The sequence below is a fragment of the Rhamphochromis sp. 'chilingali' genome, assembly GCF_963969265.1.
Source record: "Rhamphochromis sp. 'chilingali' genome assembly, chromosome: 7".
Taxonomy (NCBI): domain Eukaryota; kingdom Metazoa; phylum Chordata; class Actinopteri; order Cichliformes; family Cichlidae; genus Rhamphochromis; species Rhamphochromis sp. 'chilingali'.
The window spans coordinates 41,386,028-41,410,010 of NC_137934.1; the positions used below are offsets into that span (position 1 = coordinate 41,386,028).

General features: G+C 41.8%; 1 protein-coding gene across 2 annotated transcripts; it reads left to right on the forward strand.

Moving 5' to 3' along the window:
- The first annotated feature begins 2,037 nt into the window (after positions 1-2,037).
- LOC308400295 (uncharacterized protein) lies at positions 2,038-23,106 on the forward strand. 2 transcript variants are annotated; one of them, XM_080887923.1, is made up of 6 exons: positions 2,038-2,369; positions 17,530-17,729; positions 17,807-17,876; positions 17,958-18,048; positions 18,229-18,338; positions 21,162-23,106. In XM_080887923.1, the coding sequence occupies exons 1-6, from the start codon at positions 2,228-2,230 to the stop codon at positions 21,497-21,499; spliced, it is 951 nt and encodes a 316-aa protein (XP_080744049.1). In that variant the 5' UTR covers positions 2,038-2,227; the 3' UTR covers positions 21,500-23,106. The 2 variants fall into 2 exon arrangements, with proteins under 2 accessions (XP_080744049.1, XP_080744050.1); XM_080887924.1 differs by having other exon boundaries at positions 17,533-17,729.
- The last annotated feature ends 877 nt before the right edge of the window (positions 23,107-23,983 follow it).

The following is a 23,983-nucleotide window of genomic DNA, read 5'->3' on the forward strand; positions in this document are numbered from 1 at the left end:
TTACCACTTTGAAATCTATACATTAAAATTCTAATGTACACATGTTACTACTTTAACATTAGCAGCTTATCATATTGTTAGCAGTTGCATACATTTCAGTGTAATATTACAGAGCTTATATTGTGTTTGCAGGTTATTACTTGGTTATTTTCATATTATTACCTTCTTGTTTCAATCTTTATAAGCAAGTTACAAGACAAAGTGCTGCTGAGATCTGGTTCCGGGTCGCTGCCCGTCAGCTACTCTATTATACTGCCGACACTTTATTCACTTTTAGTTACTTACAGTTATTTATTCACCTATTCGGTCACTTTAATGTTAAAACTGTGTATATACTGTATATTCTGTGTATTTATTATCTCACTCTTACTGCCTGTTATGCCCTGTCCTTATCTTCAACGTCTTGCTGCTCTGTTGAATCTTAATTGCCCCTCGAGGATAAATAAAGTCTTTCTGATTCTGACAAACAAACAAACAAACAAATGAGTGGCCTTAAATAATCTTATGCATAAACATAAACTTGCCTCACACTTCATGACAAGAAACATGCATTATATCATGATGTGTTTATCTGCCCTTACACTGGTTTTTAAGTCGAGTGTGTTCAAAGACACGAGTATAGCTGAAATGTGTTTCACTGGTTGAAAACAACATAAAAATGTAAGGTAGAGACGACTGATCCTTTGTTGTTACAGGTCAGAAACCACAAGAATGTGAGACGTGCGCTTTATCAGAGGCTACTTTCAGTGATGTAACAGCTTAGTTGTGATTTGTGCAACATCTCTAAAGTTAGAAATATCCTGTCTCAGAATGACGCTGAAAAACTAGTTCATGCATTTATTACTTCCAGGCTGGACGACTGTGATTCATTATTATCAGGAAGTCCTAAAAACTCCCTGAAGAGGCTTCAGTGTAAAGAGTTTCAGTAAGTTTAAGAGTACTTTATGAGGATTTGTATCATAAGATGCTGTCAAATGTTTTTACAGTATTTTACTGTACAAAGTAAAAGGTTGTGGGAAAATGTATCGTCTCTTTTGTCACTGTTGTAAAGAATTTTGCAGCAGTGATGGGACCCAGGAAAAACTGACCAATAGCAACAGAAACTTCTTTCAAACTGCTTTTTTCCAATCCTTTGGTGGAACGAGCCGTATAAAGAAAACTCAGCAGAAGGTCAGCATGTTCTTATTATGTTGGACAAAACAAAATGATTTCCCAGATATGTTTCCTTCTAAGCTGATTCTTTTTCGTCATTGGAATGTCATCAGACTGGAGAAGTGCAGTCGGATAATAACAAAGAGAGGGAAGGTAGTCAGAACTGAGGGGATCGAGCTACCAGAAGGCAACATTGCAGACATAGAGGACAGTTACAAGTACCTGCAGAGGGTCAGGCAAGTCCTGAGAAGTCAGCTGAACGTTGAGAACAAGATCCAGGCTACGCCCTGCCCGTGATCAGGTACCCTGCTGGGATAATAAGCTGGCCAAAGGAGGAGATAGAAGCCACTGACATCAAGACAAGGAAGCTCCTGACCATACATGAAGGGTTTCACCCCAATTCCAGCACCTGTACGCTAAGCGGAAGGAAGCCATAACCATAACATAAACTGTATATAAGCCTGCATAGCATACAGAAACATCTGTGCTGAATATGACCAGGAAGTCCCGAGGTCTAAATGGGAGATGTCCCCAAGGGTGGTGGAGAATGACCGAGCTAAGATCCTGTGGGACTTCCAGATACAGACGGACAAAATGGTGGTGGCTAACCAACATAGTGGTGGTAGACAAACAGAAGAAGACGGCCGTAGTGATCGATGTAGCGAATGACAGCAACATCAGGATAAAAACAAGTCTACTACAAAAATAAAATACAACACCTCGGCCAAGTATTACTCTGTGACTATCATGGCTGTTAATATCGCTTCATTTCATGTCTGAATTAAGACAAGAGCCATTGTTCACGTTTGCTGCTCATCTGTCTTCCTGTAGGGGGCAGTAATGCACTACGGTGCATTCTTCAGCCTCCACCCAAACCAGGAAAAAGAAGAAGAAAACGTCCGCTTCCGGGAGGCTTGTTTTGCAGAGCAGCGGGCTGAGTTTTGGACTCATGCAAGTTACCGAGAGTTTTCTCGTTGGCCTGACTGTGTGAGGTTACTGTTTCGCGTCTCTCTTAGCACTTAGCAGCGTTAGTTGCCTGCTACGCTGCTCCTTCCTTCCGCGGCTTTACGGAAAGATGGTTTTGTCAACATCACAACAAGTCGCTCTGGCTTTCACGGGCGTGCTCTTCATGTTTGTCGTGCTGCCGCGGTTGTACGGCTTTGGCAGCGGGACCGCGGCGAAGGACGCCAAACTGGACGCTCGTCACAGCAGAAAAGGTAGCAATATACAACTGGTTCTTGGGCACTCTGAGGTTCACTTTGCTCTAGTTATCGCGAGATTTGGCTTGATTTCCACATTTGCTTTGAGGTTCACGTTGTACTAGTTATCGTGAGGGGAAAAAGCGAGTATATTAAATTTTCCAGAGAAACTTAGTTATTACACATTCTCTGTGTGTTTCTACCTTATTTATGTTTAAGTGCGATCAGATCCACCCTCGGTCGGTTCAGCTTACACACATTATTCCTAATGAAATGACAGATTGGTGGAGATCTGTACACACATGTGAGTTTGTGTATTTATGTCTGTGACATCCTTCATCCGTGACGCCGTGGAGGCCATTAATGAATTATGTCCTTCCATCCCAAAATACACGTGCCTTTATTAGCCGCACACCTGCGTATTCATGCAATTATTCATCATCATTGATGTGTTTCTACAGGACTGCAGAACTTTAGTTAACGTTCACTTGAAACATCAGAATGGGGCAAAAAGTGTGTCCTGAGAAATCCAGCTGGAAAATGGCTGAAGCCCTCATTTGTAGGAGGAGGACAAAAGAGTTACAGGGTTTGCAGTCCTGTAACTGCTAATGATGTCAGTGCATTGTGTGGACGTGTCATGCTGGAGGGTCAGGTGAAGAAGGCCTGTCACCTAGACCCAGAGCCCACCAGTCAGTGGGTAAAAATGTGCATTCCTCCACCAGCTGGTGAATGTTTGGTGGCAGTGAGAAAGTGACATTGGTTGCAAAGAAGCATGTGGAGCGGTCTCAGAAACCCAGTTAGGATTGCTTTGATCGCTGGCAGGTTGGTGAAGGGGGAACATGGCGACTGCAAAGTTGGCTAGCAGCGGTGAGACCATTTACCTTCAGAGTAAAAGTTACACCTTTTAAAATGTGTTGGCCTCAGCTTTTACTTTGAAATCCAAGATTCCCCATTTCTGGTTTGTGCCGCTCTTTTTCTAATTTTACATCTGCTCGTTGGTCGTTAGCAAAAGTTTGCAGACAAGTTGGCATCTTCCATGTAAACTGTGGGCAACTGCAACAGTCTCCTAGCTACTAAAGCAAGGTCTTTGATGCAGGGCTGTCTTCGTAACTGATAACATTTGCTTACATACAAGTGATAGCGTGTAACATAAAGTGTCAACTCCCAGCTACCACACGGAGAGAGGCAGGGTACGGCCTGGACGGGTCGCCAGTCCGTCGCAGGGCTAACACACAGGCACATACAACCATTCCCACTCACATTCATTTAGAATTACCAGTTCACCCACTATCAATTAAGGGTAATAAAGCCCGAACAACAAGACACCCTGGCAGGTCAAAGCCTCCAAAAAGGCAGCTACTTTATACACTAGAACTACCACAACAGCAGTAATGGCACATACATCGTCTTCTTGATGAAGCTCAGTTGTTCATTTTCATTGAATCCTTGTCATTACAGATTTTAAAGTTAAAATATGACAGAAGCCTAATAAACAAAGGGTATAACAAGTAACACAACAGTTAACAGATGCAAAACATATCATTGTTAAAGAAGACGACCATGATGAAGAGTTAAAAGTAGAGCTGGGCGATATAAGATTTTTTCATATCACGATATGTTTTTTTCATTTCAGGCGATAACGATATCTATCACGATATAAGCCAAATAACTATATTTGTAAGATTTAAATGTGCCGTTGCTCACAAGTAAAATGTGAAATAATCAGCAGCTTGTTTTTATTCAAATATTTATTTCCCATAATAAGTTCAACAGGGTAGATGTACTTAAGGAACATGAGACTTTTTCAGATAAATAAAGGCAAATATTGCAAACTACACAAAAGGCAGCCGCTAAAGCGTTTAAGTTTCAAAATAGAACAAACGAAACAGACTAAACTGTCAATTCCACTTAGAAACAAAATATTAATTCTAAAAATAAATCTTAGTTTGTTTTACAGAAGAACAGACAAAACTGACTAACTTTTGTCAATATCAAATAAACTGAGAACTAAAAGGAAATTCTCGATCTCTCCTTGTTGTATAGCTGAGCTTTTCAAACAGTTTTAACAGTTACTTTAGTCTGACAAAAGCCGAATGACGAATCAGCGCTTCCAGTCAGAGACTGAGCATGCACCGCTTTATTGTATTTCCAGACTTGCTTTCGGCACATTTACAGTGCAGCTACTCTGTTTTTGTCAGACTTGAAATAGCAGAAATACCTCCACACTACGGAGCTTCTGTGGCTCTTCCGTTCGACAATCTCTCCGGCGTTGGAACCATCATCTGTTTTCTCTTCGGTAACCTTCGGTCACGCTCTCGGTTGATGTTTCTCTAGTCGGCACACTCATTTCCTCCATTACCCGGGCGGTACGGTGGCTGGCTGCTTCCCAAACAAATACACATGTGCGGCTTGGCACTTGTGCTGTACGTAACAAGTCACGTGACGCTGCGGCTGTGATTGGTTCGGCTCTGCGCTACTTAATTTGGATTGGCTGTTCTTCTTCCTTTTTTTTTTTTTTTTTTTAAAGAGGACAAGAGCGGCGAGGCCTATCGCAATAGTTTAACTTTTCTATCGAGAAAAAGTTATTTCGCAATACATATCGTTATCGTTCTATCGCCCAGCTCTAGTTAAAAGAGAATTTTGGATAGTGTGTGGTAGGGCTGTACGATATGACGAAAATCTCATCTCCCGATATAAGACATCTATCGTCCTGATAACGATGTAAATCACAAAAATGTAACATTTTCTGTAAATTCTGTGAATCTCGGGCAGCGCGACTTGCGTGAAGTGTTTCAAGCTGGGCGTCGTGTAGCTGGAGTCGAGTGTTTTAACCCAGCGGTCCCCAACCCCCGGGCCTCGGACTGGTACTGGTCCGTGAGTCGTTTGGTACCGGGCCGCGAGAGTTGAGGCTCAGGTGTGAAATGTATGGGTTTCAGGGTTTTTATCGGTTTTGAGCGTTATTTTGCTATCGTTTTTATCGTTTACTCAGTTTTCCTGGGTCTTTTGTGTGTTATGAATAAATTTTGTTTTTTTCGGTACCAGTACTAGTTTTATTTTGTTGTATTTATCCGCGACACCTTAAAGGCCGGTCCATGAAAATATTGTCGGGCATAAACCGGTCCGTGGCATAAAAAAGGTTGGGGACCGCTGGTCTAACCGATGCATGAAACGATACATTTTTAGACATAAGTTGTAACGGCGCCGTTTTCTTTGTGAGTATTTATTACACGGCGTGCTGCAGGGAAAAGCCTGTTCTAACGTTTGAGTCTAAGGTTTATTTTTTAGCACCTGGCGGCTCTTTTTTACTTCTCATCCGTAAATAATCTGCATCTTTCACGTGATTCAGTTTATTTTGAAAAGTCTCAATAGGATCTTGAGCTTTATTGTGAAAGGTTTATGTGGAACATAAACAAGCGGACACACGATGGTTTTACCGTCGTTGTTGCTAACGACAACGCATAAAAACAGGCGCTTGTCTGTCTGTAGTGTGGTTATATTAAATATAAGAGAAAGAGAGAACTTTAAGAAATGAATATAACCACTACAGTGATATCAAAACCATGAAAAAATATAGCTGTAAACTAGAGCTGGGCGATATAACGATATGTATCGCGATTAGGGATGGGTATCGAAAACCGGTTCTTGTTGAGAACCGGTTCCCACTGTTTCAATTCCTTGGAATCGTTTGCCATTTTTGCAAACGATTCCCTTATCGATTCCAGTCGCCCCGAATGACGTCACCACGTTGCGGAGCGTCATTTACCTGGCAGGAAACATGGCGCCTAAGCGGCTCAAACGCTCAAAAGTTTGATTATACTTTATGAGAACCGATGACAACAGGGCAACTTGCAAAGTAGATATTTCATTTAAGGGAGGAAACACTACGAATATGCAAAAGCATTTGCTCACAAAACACGCGATGACACGCGTTTTTAATTCCGCTCCGGACTCGTGACTCTCAACCCAGCAGCAGCGCTAACGTTTGCACGTCCTCTCCCGTTAATGCGGCAGGTAAATAATCAACTAACAGTGCATATTATGTTAGCGCAATCTGCCTTATTACAAGACCTGCCATTACTGTACATGTAGGTGACCATGATGAGAGAGACAGAGAGAGTCTGGCTGGCGCTCGCTGGCAGTTCTCGCTGCAGTCTACCGGTAGCGTCTCCTTTCAGGCCAGGATAGACTAATGTCACCGAGCAGTGTCTAAGTTTGTGGTCAAAGGCTTGCACCCATTTGCCACAGCAGATGCCCCCGATTTTTGGTAAGTGAATGTGTTTAATTGTAGGCAGGGACATTACTGGATATTCTTGTGTAATTGCCACAGAACAATTTATGTTATACTTTGTTATTGCTACAGAAGAATGTTGCAGCTTTAAGGCAGGGATGACTCCTGGAGTTGCTTTCTCACTGCATATGCTTTATTTCACAATCAGATCGATTCGATAACAAAAACATACAGCAGCTCCTCTCCTACTCCTAGCCCTTCGCTGCGGTGGAAAAAAGAACGACTTCAATCCCCTTCAAGGAACATACGTACAAAATAGTTTTCCTGATACACCAATGGGGCGTTCAATGCCATCTTGTAAATATGAGTACTCTGGCAGAGTAACAGTTCAAATGAAAAATACACCAGAACAAACAAGCAAACAAAAAAAGAAGTGTGGGGTACCTTTGAACCAATGAACAAAGTATAACAATTTATACTTTTTAACATAACCCGACCCCGTCAATATGTGATATGTCTCACAAGAATATTTATTTTATTATTTTACATTTACAATTTTTTTTCCTGGGGACCCTGTGACACCCCATTGAAGAGCCGCAGGCTGGATCTCTCAAGATCTCACTGTTGGGTTTGTAAGGCCATGTTACTCCTAAATTTCTATCTTGTTCAAAGAGAAGATATAAAACAAAGCTCTGAGCTAATCAACCTTAGTGTTCTCCTTTTTAAAAAAAAAAAAAAGAATCGATAAGAGAATCGATAAAGAATCGAATCGTTAAACAGAATCGAAAATGGAATCAGAATCGTTAAAATCTTATCAATACCCATCCCTAATCGCGATATAACTTTTTCTCGATAGAAAAATTAAACTATCGCGATAGACCTCACCGCTCTTGTCCTCTTAAAAAAAAAAAAAAAAAAAAGAACAGCCAATCCAAATTACGTAGCGCAGAGCCGAACCAATCACAGCCGCAGCGTCACGTCGCGTGACTTGTTACGTACAGCACAAGTGCCAAGCCGCACATGTGTATTTGTTTGGGAAGCAGCCAGCCACCGTACCGCCCGGGTAATGGAGGAAATGAGTGCGCCGACTAGAAAAATCAACCGAGCGTGACCGAAGGTTACCGAGGAGAAAACAGATGATGGTTCCAACGCCGGAGAGATTGTCGAACGGAAGAGCCACAGAAGCTCCGTAGTGTGGAGGTATTTCGGCTATTTCAAGTAGGGCTGCTCGATTATGTCAAAAATGATAATCTCGATTATTTGACGATATTTATTTAACCCTTTAAGACCTACTATAGAACCAAGTCCGCCAGAGCTTATATTATTTTTTTACATGTTGTAGTGCCATTTGTGGGAGCATTTCAAGTTGCTATGCAACTGTTATAGCCCATATTTTAATAATATGTCTGCATTAAGTCCATAGTAACTACATTAATTGCAAAAAAGTGCAATAAACTACAAAAAATTAGAAAATCGTTTTTGGTTTTTTTTTACATATATTTCTACTTGGAGAAATTTAAGAGGTTTATCCCTCAAAACTTTAAATACAAAAAAGTTGCAAAAAATAGTTTACAACAACAGGAAATTTATTTTGAGTGTCTTCATAGTTTTATTTTGGAGATACAGCAATTTTTATATACTGCAGGAAAAACGAAAAAACAATCCTATGATGCAAATTTGCAAAGAAAACAGCAGGTGCATCAAAATAAACTATTTCCAGCAGTGAAGTTTGAGTTCTAAGCATCCCAGCAACTATTCAGAAAAGTCAAACATGACCAGTATAGGCTTTTAAGGCCTACAAGTACAAAAAACTACATTTCTGCGAAAATGACGTCACTTCCGGTTTCGGGCAGGAAATGGCGGACATGCGACAGTTCGCGCTGACGTCTGTTTCACTGTGGGAAGTGTTACGAACAGCTGATCAGATCGGCAAAGCGTGTTTCTGGAATATTATGCTTTTGTTCCTGCAAGAGCTTTTTATGCAGTTTTTGCAAAGCTATATGTGGAACGAAACCGTGACCGAGGACAAGCTGATGGCATCAGATGTAAGTACAACTCCTCTGGTTTCATATGCAAAAAAAAAAAACAAATTATTGCGCTAGCTTACACGGTTCAGGTTCTACAGGGATTTAAAAATAGTTACACAAAACAGAGCGTGCTGCTCTGACCGGCTTTAAAGGGTTAACAATGACTTTAAAAAATAATATAAAATAGTGTGCAACACCACTGAAGTTTTTTTACCTCTCTTTTCAACCAACAGCAGTCACTCTCCTCTCCAAATAACTCCTGCTTAGCTTTCCGAGCTTCCCTCGGGTCCTCTTAATCAGCGGTCTCCACCCTTTTTTGCGCCACGGACGGTTTATGCCCGACAATATTTTCACGGACCGGCCTTTAAGGTGTCGTGGATAAATGAGGGAGGGGCTAATAATCGGCTCAGTCATTTCTAATGATCGTTGAAAGCCCAGATCGTAATCGTGATTAAAATTCGATTAATTGAGCAGCCCTAATTTCAAGTCTGACAAAAAACAGAGTAGCGTGCACTGTAAATTGTGCCGAAAGCAAGTCTGGAAATACAATAAACTGGTGCATGCGCTACGTCCACACGTCCACGGGTATTTTTGAAAACGCAGATTTTTCTATGCGTTTGCACCTTTCGTCCACACGTAAACGGCGTCTTTGGTCACTGAAAACAAAGATTTTTGAAAACTCAGTTTTTGCATTTACGTGTGGACTAGAAAAATGGAGAAAACGCAGCGTCAAAGGTGTGCGCATTTTTTGACGTCACACTGTGCGCCACGTTATTGTTTCAGTGAAATGAATTTCTACAATACTGTTAATTCTACTCTCTGCAGTGTTTAAATGCTTACATATACACACTAGGGCTGAACGATTATGGAAAATAATCTAATTGCGATTTTTTTTGCCCCAATATTGCGATTGCGATGCGATATGCGATTATTTTTTAAGGTCTTTGTCTTCTGTATTATTAAACAAAGACAAGCAATACATCATATAGTATGGCCAATACTATATTACATTAATTTTAAACTGTTCTTTCCTGGAAGACAGACCTCTGTTATGATGACATGAGGTGATGCATGAATTGATGACTGACATTTTTATTTAACTTCTTCAATCACAACAGTATATTTGAACATACACAATAGTTTATTTTTAGCTTACAAACATCTGAGCATAAAGTGCTGACAAGGAACCCTGGTGTAAACATTAAAATGAAAGTCAGTACAATGTGCAGATTGCAGAAATATACATAAACAAAATCAGTGGCTTTACCACACTCAGTTTTTCGACATCTGTGAACTACTAGACAGTCATTCAATTAAAAAATAATATTAAATAAATAAAACTAATAAATAAAAAATACACACATCTTACTGATCTCTGCAGTCAGTAACATTACACATAAAGTGCAAACATAATAGCAATTGTATAAACACACACACAAACACGCCTTTAAAATTTAAAGGCGTGAAATTGGACGGTCTAGCCTTCTGAATCAGAAGGCTAGTTCTGATTAGCGTCACCGCTGTCTCGGTGGAGTTTAATAAACTCGGCCGTCTGCTTCTTGCTATCTAAAATATAACCAGACACTGGTGTAAATTCTCGACTGTCTCATACTTCTGTTTAATAAGTTTTCTGTTTGACGTTTAGTCAGCTGTGTGAAAACCAAGGAGGAACCCACCCGGGGGATTAATAAAGTTTTATTTTATCTAATCTAATAACTTTAATCTCAGCCAAACCGATTTACTCACGAACAAACAAAACACTGAAAAAAGCCCAACAATAACATTTTTAGGTTGTCTAAGTGACTTATATATTACGTTTAACCCGAGCAGCGAAACTCCGCGGTGATCTGAAAATGATGTGCCGGGAGTTGTGCCGTTCTCGGCCGCATCAGTAACCCTCGAGCTCCCGGCTAGCTGTCGAGCTGGTGGGTAGCAGACGCCTCTGAAAACGTCGAAGCACTTTTGCAAATATGGGATATCTTGATAAACCGAGCAGATATTTGATGTTTACACAACTACTTTCTCGCCTGAAAATATGTTAAAAGTTTATTTTGTGACCCTGAAAGATTAGTATGAGTAATTTTAAAACTTAGTAGCGGCCGCCATTGCTGGAAACTGGAGTTTGGCTGGGCCGCGCTATGAATTCTGGGATATGGTAGTAATTTGGACAGCCTTCGGCGCGTCGCTGTGACGTAATCGGTCTACAAATGCGGCCTCAGGAGGATGCAGCCCATGAATTTGGACATGTCCAGAGTATAATCGCAGCCTTTGCGGTTAGAAAATTGCACTTGATCATGTCGCGATATTATCGCAAATGCGATATATCGTTCAGCCCTAATACACAGTTACTGTCCCTCCACACATACGACTCGGTTCTGCTTCTATGCCCCAGCTTTGTTTACTTTTTCCCACCGAGGCTTCTAGACTTCTGATTGGCCAACATTTCTGCACGGTTAGTAATCTAGCGCCACCTGCTGCTTTGGCATGTTCATAGCAGCGTTTTCCTTCATTTCTGCCTTTATGTGTGGACGGGATTATTTTTTAAAACGAAAACGGAAAATCTCAGTTTTCAAAAATACCCGTGTACGTGTGGACGTAGCCTCAGTCTCTGACTGGAAGCGCTAATTCATCATTCGGCTTTTGTCAGACTAAAGTAACTGTTAAAACTGTTTGAAAAGCTCAGCTATACAACAAGGAGAGATTGAGAATTTCCTTTTAGTTCTCAGTTTATTTGATGTTGACAAAAGTTAGTCAGTTTTGTCTGTTCTTCTGTAAAACAAACTAAGATTTATTTTTAGAATTAATATTTTGTTTCTAAGTGGAATTGACAATTTAGTCTGTTTCGTTTGTTCTATTTTGAAACTTAAACGCTTTAGCGGCTGCCTTTTGTGTAGTTTGCAATATTTGCCTTTATTTATCTGAAAAAGTCTCATGTTCCTTAAGTACATCTACCCTGTTGAACTTATTATGGGAAATAAATATTTGAATAAAAACAAGCTGCTGATTATTTCACATTTTACTTGTGAGCAACGGCACATTTAAATCTTACAAATATAGTTATTTGGCTTATATCGTGATAGATATCGTTATCGCCTGAAATGAAAAAAACATATCGTGATATGAAAAAGTCTTATATCGCCCAGCTCTACTGCAAACAGTTTATTTTACGACACCACGAAACAAACGATAGCGTAAAATGAAACGATAGATGTTTTTATATCATCATCCGATGTATATCGTTATATCGAGCAGCTCTAGTGTGTGGGATTAAAGATAAAAACCAGAGCACTGCCTACATTTTAATACTGACTTCACAGCTAGCTACAAAAATGTAAGAAACACGTTTGAAATAATGATTGTAAAAGTAGAGTTCATCATCTCAGCCACGTCTGACCAGAACCTGCAGTCTCTCATCCAGCGCTCCGCCTCAGTCTGCAGCTTCACCTGCTCACAGCCCTCAAACCTTTGGCTGCTCTGCCCACTCTTTATTTGCCTGGATGGTGAGTTCTCCACACTCCTGTGCTCAGGGTCAGCAGGCAGGTTTGTGGCTGCTCTGCACAGCCACAAACCTGCCTGCTTCTCCACTGTGCTCAAACCCCCAGCCTTCATCTGTCTGTGGTGGTTAGCACTGTTGCCTCACAGCATGAAGGTCCTGAGATCAACTCCACCATCAGGCTGTCTGTGTGGACTGGGTGTGTGTGGTGTCGTAGGGTTCATTGGTTAACCCTTGTGGAAGAGTGGACATGTCCCAGTGGATACTGGACTACCTCACAGAACGTCCACAGTATGTGAGGACACAGGGCTGTGTCTCTGACAGGCTGGTCTGCAGTACGGGGGCCCCACACTGTGCTGGCACCGTTCCTCTTCACCCTCTACACCGCAGACGTCTCCATCAACTCCCCACGCTGCCACCTACAGAAGTTCTCTGACGACTCTGCCATAGTCGCCTCATCACAGGTGAGGACGACTCAGAGTACAGACACTGGACTCTGGACTTTGTGGACTGGTGTCAGCAGAACCACCTGCTGATCAACGCCGGGAAAACCAAGGAGTTGGTGGTGGACTTCCGGAGACGCAGACCCACCACACTGACACCAGTGAACATCCAGGGAGTGGACATTGAGATAGTGGACTCTTGTAGGTACCTGGGTGTTCACCTGAATAATAAACTGGAGCCACAACACTGATGCTCTTTACAGGAAGGGTCAGAGCAGACTCTACCTGCTGAGGTCATTTGGAGTCCAGGGAGCGCTTTTAAAGACCTTCTATGACTCTGTGGTGGCATCTGTCATTTTTTAGTGTTGTATGTTGGAGCAGCAGTTTATCAGCAGCTGAGAGGAAGAGGCTGGATAAACTCATGAGGAAGGCCAGCTCTGTTCTGTAATGCACCCTGGACCCAGTGCAGGTGGTGGAGACAGAAGGACTCTGGCCAAAATAACATCTCTGATGGACAGAGTCTCCCCCTCCCATGCATGCAGATGTTGCTGCAGAGAGAGTGACAGACTGCTGCATCCTCGATGCACGAAGGAGCGTTTCTGCAGGTCCTTCCTCCCTGCAGCTGTCAGACTGCACAATCAGAACTGCTCCCAACAAACACAGATGTTTACATCTGTAACTGCACTATTTTATTTTATTAACCGATTCGCACTACAACCTGCTTTGCCTCTTATCTGTAGTTAATTTTATTTAATTTAATAACTGTACAGTACTCACTGTTTATAGTAACCATTAGGGCTGCTCAATTAATCGAATTTTAATCACGATTACGATCTGGGCTTTCAACGATCATTAAAAATGACTGAGCCGATTATTAGCCCCTCCCTCATTTATCCACGACACCTTAAAGGCCGGTCCGTGAAAATATTGTCGGGCATAAACCGGTCCGTGGCGCAAAAAAGGTTGGAGACCGCTGATTAAGAGGACCCGAGGGAAGCTCGGAAAGCTAAGCAGAAGTTATTTGGAGAGGAGAGTGACTGCCGTTGGTTGAAAAGAGAGTTTAAAAAAAAAAAAAACTTCAGTGGTGTTGCACACTATGTTATATTATTTTTTTAAAGTCATTGTTAACCCTTTAAAGCCGGTCAGAGCAGCACGCTCCGTTTTGTGTAACTATTGTTAAATCCCTGTAGAACCTGAACCGTGTAAGCTAGCGCAATAATTTGTTTTGCATATGAAACCGGAGGAGTTGTACTTACATCTGATGCCATCAGCTTGTCCTCGGTCACGGTTTCCTTCCACATAAAGCTTTGCAAAAACTGCATAAAAAGCTCTTGCAGGAACAAAAACATAATATTCCAGAAACACGCTTTGCCGATCTGATCAGCTGTTCGTAACACTTCCCACAGTGAAATGATGCACCTGCTGTTTTCTTTGCAAATTTGCATCATAGGATTGTTTTTTGTTTTTCCTGCAGTGTATAAAAATTGCTGTATCTCCAAAATAAAACTATGAAGACACTCAAAATAAATTTCCTGTTGTTGTAAACTATTTTTTGCAACTTTATTGTATTTAAAGTTTTGAGGGATAAACCTCTTAAATTTCTCCAAGTAGAAATATATGTAAAAAAAACAAAAGCGATTTTCAATTTTTTTTGTAGTTTATTGCACTTTTTTGCAATTAATGTAGTTACTATGGACTTAATGCAGACATATTATTAAAATATGGGCTATAACAGTTGTATTGATGTATAGCAACTTGAAATGCTCCCACAAACGGCACTACAGCATGTACAAAAAATAATATAAGCTCTGGTGGACTTGGTTCTATAGTAGGTCTTAAAGGGTTAAATAAATATCGTCAAATAATCGTGATCTCAATTTCAGTGAAAATAATCGTGATTATCATTTTTGCCATAATCGAGCAGCCCTAGTAACCATTGTCCTTGATGTAAATATGTAAAAATTGTGTATGTTTCTGTTCTGTGTCCTGTGTACTGTTTGTTTGTATTTGTCTTTATTGCTGCTGTTACATCCAAATTTCCCCTTGTGGGACAATTAAAGGATTATTCTATTCTATTCTATTCTATTCTATTCTATTCTATTCAAGTCCACCAGAGCTTTGCATTTTTACATTTTTACATGCTGTAGTGCCATTTTGGACTTTTCAAGTTGCTATACATCAATACAAGCAGTATATCCCAAATTGTAATGATGTGTAATTAGTCTACAGGAAATTGCAAAAACAATAAACTCCAAAAATAGTTTTTGTTTGTTTACACATATTTCTAGTTAGAGAAATTTCAGAGTTTGATCTCCCAGATCTGTAAATACAAAACAAGCTGCATAAAATAGTTTCAAAGCATAGAAAATTTATTCTGAGCATCTTCATAGTTTCATTTTTGAGATGCACTCATTTTGATAAACTGCAAGAAAAATGAAAATAAACATTATTGTGCACAATTTGCAACAAAACAGCATCAAAACTGTTTCCAACAGTGCAGTGTAAGTTCTCAGCCTCCCAGAAACTGTCAAAAACAGCAGTAAACCTTTGAAAGGCCCTGCAGGGCAAAGCTTCCCGTGTGAAATGACGTCCTCCCGGGTTTCATACAGCTTTGTGCAAACGGAGCAACCTGCTCTGAAAAGCCTTCCACGTGCTAGAGGAAGAGGTGACGGATGTGGTGATGTAGCAGCACATTAGATGTGGCTTAAACGATGATGATGATGATTATATGTGTTGCCCCCATTAAGTGGCATTAGGACTGAGGTCAGTTCAAATCTGTGGCCAAATGGAGCGTCAAGATTCCCAGCACCGGTGTCTAGTTGCAGAGTACTCCCGCACACAGTGTTTGACACTGATCGTCTACACATCGTCGTCTACGTGTTCCTTATGTGTATGTTTGTGCACTTGTTGTGTACTGTGTAGAGAAAACATATGAGAGGGTGCCAAGAAAGGACCTGTGGAAGCAGAGTGTGAGGATGCTGCACGACGTGTGACGGGTCGGCTGGTGATGACATTAGGGCTGCTCAATTAATCGAATTTTAATCACGATTACGATCTGGGCTTTCAACGATCATTAAAAATGACTGAGCCGATTATTAGCCCCTCCCTCATTTATCCGCGACACCTTAAAGGCCGGTCCGTGAAAATATTGTCGGGCATAAACCGGTCCGTGGCGCAAAAAAGGTTGGAGACCGCTGATTAAGAGGACCCGAGGGAAGCTCGGAAAGCTAAGCAGAAGTTATTTGGAGAGTGACTGCTGTTGGTTGAAAAGAGAGTTTAAAAAAAAAAAAAACTTCAGTGGTGTTGCACACTATTTTATATTATTTTTTAAAGTCATTGTTAACCCTTTAAAGCCGGTCAGAGCAGCACGCTCCGTGTTGTGTAACTATTTTTAAATCCCTGTAGAACCAGAACCGTGTAAGCTAGCGCAATAATTTGTTTTGCATATGAAACCGGAGGAGTTGTACTTACATCTGATGCCATCAGCTTGTCCTCGGTCACGGTTTCCTTCCACATAAAGCTTTGCAAAAACTGCATAAAAAGCTCTTGCAGGAACAAAAACATAATATTCCAGAAACACGCTTTGCCGATCCGATCAGCTGTTCGTAACACTTCCCACAGTGAAACAGACGTCAGCGCGAACTGTCGCATGTCCGCCATTTCCTGCCCGAAACCGGAAGTGACGTCATTTTCGCGGAAATTGTAGTTTTTTTTACTTGTAGGCCTTAAAAGCCTATACTGGTCATGTTTGACTTTTCTGAATAGTTGCTGGGATGCTTAGAACTCAAACTTCACTGCTGGAAATAGTTTATTTTGATGCACCTGCTGTTTTCTTTGCAAATTTGCATCATAGGATTGTTTTTTCGTTTTTCCTGCAGTATATAAAAATTGCTGTATCTCCAAAATAAAACTATGAAGACACTCAAAATAAATTTCCTGTTGTTGTAAACTATTTTTTGCAACTTTATTGTATTTAAAGTTTTGAGGGATAAACCTCTTAAATTTCTCCAAGTAGAAATACATGTAAAAAAACCCAAAAACGATTTTCTAATTTTTTGTAGTTTATTGCACTTTTTTGCAATTAATGTAGTTACTATGGACTTAATGCAGACATATTATTAAAATATGGGCTATAACAGTTGCATAGCAACTTGAAATGCTCCCACAAATGGCACTACAACATGTAAAAATATAATATAAGCTCTGGCGGACTTGGTTCTATGGTAGGTCGTAAGGGTTAAATAAATATCGTCAAATAATCGAGATCTCAATTTCAGTGAAAATAATCGTGATTATCATTTTTGCCATAATCGAGCAGCCCTAGATGACATCATGACTCGGAGACCTTTTCTGTTTGCAGGAGGTCTTTAGCAAATATGATTATTGAAGCTTGAATCTTACACACACGCACACACAGTCTCATTGGACTCCTTCACACAGTAATCACACTTCTTATGGTGATCATGGGTGCCTGTTCCAATCCAGTCCATAAAATGTGATGCTGACATTTGTCTGTCATCGTCACCTGTCAGGAAACAGCCTGAAAGTAGCTGTTTAGAGATGAACTATCACACTAAGTAAACTATGAAAGGCTGTAAAAGCAGGGTGGTGCATGAACGGCCTTTAACAGCAGATGATTGCACTATAAAACTCCTACTGTCATACAGCACTACGTAAACATGTGACCCCTTCGTATATTTTATTTATATTGTCTCTGTATTTATATATGTGTGTGTGTGTATAACTCTGTAACTTCTGTCGGTGCTGTGCTTTTTTGGAAATCGAATTTCCCAGAGGAACCCACCCGAGGGATTAATAAAGTTCTATCTTATCTTATCTTATCTTAAACCCCTACCCTAGCTTGTTGGTAACACCCCTGACCCTCACCTCACTATCTGCTTTAAGACAAACGATTTGGAACGGTGCTCATGTGCCATGAATGCGATTTCTTAGCGTGTTTCTGACGTCCGTCACGATGTTGTGTCAGCAGGCCCAGCGCGAGGGCAGCCCATCAATATGAACGGCGCCGGCCAGTCCCCGGAGAACTTGCAGCAGATGAAGAAACGGGTGGAGCAAGAGCTGAAGAGTGACAAATACAAATCGAGCAGCAATAAGGGCTACGTGTTCACGCTGATGCCGCTCTACGCCATTGGAGTGGGAGTGTTTGCAGCATACAAGTTTTTGAAGGTAACTACGTACACTGCAGCACCTCAGGTCTCGGATAGCATCTACAGTTTGAGCCGTCATGTTTGTTTTTGTTCCAGATCAGGTCTACAGACGACAAGGCCCAAAAGGACAAGTTTGCAAAAGGGGCCAAAAAATCCATGGAGGCAGGTGTGTGTCAGGATTTGTGTTTGCACGTTTTATTTGGTTTCAGTCGTGGTTTCCCCATCGTGTGTGTTTGCTTTCATGCAGAGAACCAGTTGAACGAGCTGGAACAAAGGCTTGCACAGACAGAGAGGATGCTCAATTCCATCCTCACCCAGCTGGACCCGCTGACCAACTGGTGAGTGACCTTCCCAGTCAGGTTTCTCCAGGTGTTCCCCACACAGCTCTCAAACATGACTCTAACCTGCCTGCAGGACGGCGTGGAGCTGATCACCTGACTTTAGTTTCATGTAATAAAACGGCCGTTATGACAAACACAGACCCTGTGAGAATCGTCTCTTCTCTTTTGTTCCTCCAGCGTGAAGTCGGTGGCCCAGGAACAGAAGAATGAGATCATGTCTCAGCTGCAGACCATTCGGTACCTGATGAAGAAGAGAGGAATGGACTGTCCACCCCTCCATGCCACCAGTGGGTTGTTTGTTTTTAACCGTGCAGCATAATTCAGTCACTTTGTGGTGATCAGAGTGAATTTGTCAGGTGTTGCAGACCTGACTCTAGACTGTGTGGTTGCTGTTTTCAGATTGTGTGCAAAATAGAAACACATCCCAGTTTCTATTGTTCTTACTGACGAATGAGGAGAACGCTCTCAGTGTTTGATTTACACTGTTACTGCACATCGTCGATGTTTGAAGGAGCGTGATATGTTTGATAGTTGAGAACAATGGTCCTCATTAACAAAGCCTGTTTTGTTCTTGCTGTCGTGTCATGTTAGTGAATTCGACCGGCCTGTGGAATCTGCATATTGTCTGCACGTGGCACGCCCACATGTCTCTGTATAAGCAGAGCTGACCCACCAGAGGAGAAAGAGTGAGTGGGGAAAGTGACCCAGACAGGCTTTGTAAAAGGGTCCACGCTGCAGCGAGGACATCTTTTAAAAGAGAGGCTGTGGCTGAAATACAGGATCACTCAAAGCTGATGTTACTGTAGTGATGGTGACATTTGTTCGTACGCATGGTGAGAGGCACTTCTAAGTTTGTTCACAAACTCAATAAATTCAGGTGCAAAAGTCTGAATAAATCACTGATTACTTAAAGTTTCTACATCAGCGCCTGCACAGATCAGTCCATGAGAGGAAATCTTGATGCAGTGCACCGTAGTGTATCAGTGTACACTACACTGATACACTACACTGTACAGTGTAGTGTATCGTGTAGTGTATCAGTGTCTAACTCTAGGTCTCCTGTGAAAGGAGAGGCGTGTGTGGCTGATGCGAGGCAGGTCAGGACCGGGATGCCGACTCGTTTCTCTCTGTTTTGCATTTATGGTCAGCGTTGGGTTTGCAGTAACTCAGCATTCAGCACTGTTCGATATCCATCCTGCGTGTGGCGTGTAGACTGTGGGCTGTGTTTTAAAATCAGGTGGTTGAAGCTGACAACCACAGTCACACCTGACAGCAGAGCAGAGTGGGCTGCAGGGTTGGTTGGTGTCGCTCTCTCCTCAGGTTTCTCTTCCTAAAACTGAAGGTGTGACCCAAATATTCCACCACTCCACCCGTGAGAATCAAAAAGCACGTCTGATTCAGTTTGGCCTGTGTGCCTTTTCTTGCACCATTTTTAGCCACATCCTGGAGATCTCGCTGTAAGCCCTTATAGTGTGCACTCTGCTGTTTGACCACAAACCTCACGCTTTACATGCATCATCTCTGTGGATGGCAGCTGGGTGTCCAATTTCAGCCAAGCAGTTTCCAGTTGAAGGCTCCACAGTCTCACGTGTTGGTGGAGCGTACTCTCCCTTTTTAATTGACATTTGTTCCTCTGGATCCTGTCCATTGCTTCTACTTCCACAAAATCAAAACTGAGTTTATGTGATCTTCAAACCCACTTTGGTACATCGAGACACATAAAATGGAGTCAGTCTGCGATCATCTTTCAACAGCGATGAATAGTTATGCTGTGCCAGAGGCAGGCGTGTCTCATCTACAGAGTGGGGCCAGTCTCTCATCCACACATTTAGAAACAAACAAAGGTAACTCGTTTACTTCGTTAACGAACAGCAATCTGCCACGAGCAACCTGGGGAGCAAATGAGGGAGCGAGTAGAGTAAAAATGCACCTTTACTCTGAAATCAGTGTGTTTACACAAGTGTAGATACATGAAAGGAGGCTGAATAAAAGTCATTAATGTTATTCATATAGCACCTTCATAGATAAAAGATCACAAAGTGCTTCAGACAGAGATGACACAGTATAAAACAAAAACAGACAAAAGTTAACGAAATGCAATTTTAAAAAGATGTTTTTAGTTGTTTTAAAACAAAGCAACTAAAAACCTGTGGCTGAGCTTTGGTAGAGACTCTGCTCACCACAGGATTCGTTATTAAAAACCATTTCTGCAGATAATCAGCTGACACGTGTGATGTGTCGAAGCAGAAATACTACGCTCAGTGTTGGCGTCAGAGCTGACGGAGAGGAGCAGCCGCACTAACCTGTCATTCCCTGCATCATCGCAGCATGGACATTTAGACTGTCGGAGCAACAAAACGCCATCACAGCAGATACTCTTTAAGGAATCTGATCTCGTCTCCTTTTCTTTCTTAGCCTGAAACTGAATTCTGTGCCGCGACGCTGTAACATTATTATTACTACAAATTAAAGAGTGAAACGGAGTGACAGCACTCGATTCACTTCTGGCTTATAAAATTGTTTGTCTTTGTCTTGTCAAATGCAAAGAGGACAGCTTGGTTTGAGAATGTTGTGCATATGAATTTAACCAGCAGCCACACAATCGAACGCACTAATACAGCCCTGCTATAGCTGCATTTTGACTGACACCACCTTTCACAGGAAGTTGCTCTGTGTGCACACTGCTGAGAAAAGGCACGGAGAGATGTAACACTGAAATCCACCGCTCGCTGTAAAAACAAGATATCTGCAGATTTTGGTCCTCCTGTCATCAAGTTCACTTCAGTTCTGCTGTGTTTCAATAATGTTAGTAATGAAAACATGTGGCTCTAAGCACGCGGAGTAGAGAGGGCAGAGATTTGAAACTCTAGGCGCTCCTCCTATCACACACATTAGGTGCAAAATAAGAAATACTGTTCAGTAAATTTGCTACAACTTTGCTGTAAATGTTTGGCAAACTTGAGTAAGTCGAGGTGTTGAACTGGTCACAAAAATATCTTTGAGTGGAACATGCAATGTCATGTGTAGTCCTGACTCATAAAGCTTATTGCTGGCTCTCCGTTACGTGCACAAGAAGAAATGTTGTTCTTTAATCAGCTTCTTTGTTCCAGGTGGCGAGCGTAATCTGGACGACCTGATTGAGTCCCTTGGGGCAAGTGATACTTCAGACAAGCAGCCGTCCAGCGAGAAAGCAGAGCCTACTGCAAGAGTTTCTGAAGAGCATTCAGACATTAAGCATGAAGCAGAAGGTGAAGAGACGAAGGAAGTGAGACCAGAGGAATATGATGGAGACGAAACAGTGGAAGAATGTGACAGAGAGGAAGAAGAGGAGGAAGGAGGGTGGGAACACTCGGAGCTCATACCCTCTTTAGAAGCCTCACGTGAGACGGAGGAGATTGGGGCGGAGCAGCTCGTGTCCGGCCTCAGGCGACGCAACAGGCCTGAATGAACCTGGACTGTGACATTATTACAAATATTTATTCTTTAAAAATGCTTCAGATGTTTCCCAAAAGCCTGTCTGCATATTCATCAAGACGTATGATAGAGTCTTTAGGAAAAGAAAGCCTGGTAACATGTTCCCGAAGATGGAGATGGCACTTTGGTCTGATCTTGTTTTCTCCTCAGCTCCACCATGAATTTAAAGAATCTTAGCAACAAAGACACTCAAGATTCAGCTTGTAGTCAGTTCGGCCTATAAAGTCAATGGTGCCAGTTTGCAGTTACACAAGGTAAAAGGTTCAACGAGGCTCAAAGATTCCCATTAAGGAGTTTCCATGTTCCTAAAATGTTTTTTTAAATTCATCCTGTTGCATCCTAACAGAGTCTGTCAGTGATGCTACGCAGTCTAACTTTGTCTGCGTCCTGTCGCCTGTACAGACTCAGCCACCGCACATTTGGCTTCTCTTCTTTGTGCTGTAGCGAAAATTAGAGACAACAGGTTGTTTTATACACTGATCGGATCTACTCCTGACATTCATTTTAATTTTGCTCTTACTTGAATATTTAAATGCAAACACGTTGTGTTTACCTACCAGTGGGGCAGCTTGTGCCGGCTGTTTGCTCAGCCTGCAGAGACAAAGCACCGTGTCTGCTTGTGCGCTTGTTGTTCTCACCATGAAGCAGGACGACCGGACTCTAGTGCAGGGCTGTGCTGCCACCCTCAGATTGCTTTCGGCCTAGTTGTGATTTGACAGCTGGGTTTAGCTGCGCTCGTGCGGAGTCTGATAGTTTCAGGATTTCTTCCCCATAAAGAACATGTTGATCTAAATCCCCTCTGTGCTAATGGAAATGACCAAGTGCTGCTGCTGGATCCTTTTGGAACTAAAAATATGTCCAACGTGTGGAAAGTTGTTTATACATGAAAACATTGCATGTGTGACTTCCTTGTGTGTACACGGTGAATGCACGCCACAATGACCCTCACCTGGTATGATAGAAACATTTGACCTTATGTTTCATTTCTGTCAGCACGAGTCATCACTTTACCTCTTCTTGCTGTTATTTATTTAAATATTTATCTGATGACATTTTAACAGTCAGAGCTTACTGTGACGAGGCTCCTGTGCACCTCAGACTGCTTTTGGGTTCTCAGTAGTTTGAAGGCAGCTTCTCTTCTGTCTTTTTGCTGATATGAGCTTAATGGCAAGTAGTACTTCCACAAATGAAGCTATGGTTATATTAAGCATGTGTGTGTGGTTTGCATCTAAATTTGCTCCATGTGGGACTAATGCCGATGTAGTAAAATGAATCGAATGACTTTAAAATAATAGAGGCTGCCCTGAGCGATGGTCTTTACTGTCTGTTGTCAGACCAAAGCACGACTTTGCCTTATATGTGAAGAAATAAAAAAACAAGACGTCACAGTTCTGACACCAACTACTCATCAACACGTTTTGGAAAGCACTAATGTCTGCCTTAACCTACTTACATGTTTCATATTGTTATGTTCCTATTATGCATATTAACATTTGTGTAATGAAGGTTGTGTGTTTTGTGTGTCTGCTGAGTCGTTAAACTTGGCTCGGCTTAGAATGAAATAAAAATAATTCAATGTCATTCTTTGGTTCTGCTTGTTTTCGGAGTTTCAGTGAATATGAAACGATGCTGGATCATTCGATATTTTCGCCTTCATGTCACTTATAAAGAAGTTTTCATCAATGGTGCGACACACACATATAAAACTGCCAAGACTCACAGCCTTGGCCAGCTGCTTGAAGAGATACGCCAGAGAGAGAGAAGGCAGGAGAATAAACCAGCTGTTCTCTACAGAACCATCCAAGGTGTACTCTCAGTGGCAGGGAACAATATGAGAACAGCAAGGCTCGAGACAGAGGCTGTGTCCCAATCCAGCGACCGCACGCTTCGGAGTACGCATTGAAAGACCTATTACGTCGCAGCGACGCGACGACGGCTGTCCCAATCCGAAGTGTACTCCAAATGCGGCGCTACCCGATCCGTAACGGAAACTGTTAGTTTTTGTATTGTTGATTGTCATTTATGCTTAGAAATATCTACTTATATATGCTTAGAGTTTTATAATTAGTTGTAGATTGGTAGAGGTTTGATCCTTGATAGTCTGCAAACTTTGTGTGCATTAGAGAGCACTCTGGGAGTATAAGAGAGGTCCTATCTTCTCTTGTTATATGGTATAGCAAACACACGTATATCTCTTTGAGTATAAGAGCCTTTTGTTCAGATGGACCCGCTAGACTCCTGGCACCAGCTTTGGGGAGTCTTCACAGGGTCACATCTTGACCTCACACAAATCACACACACACACACAAAGGCAAGGTACTCTTTGTGTGTATGTAGACGTCATATGTTAATGAACTTATGCATATTCATGTAACCTCAATAAAAGAGCAGTGTTACGGGAGAACGGACGAGAGCAACTGTGGTCAAGCGAAGGAACGGCGTTTGTCCGGTTCTCTCC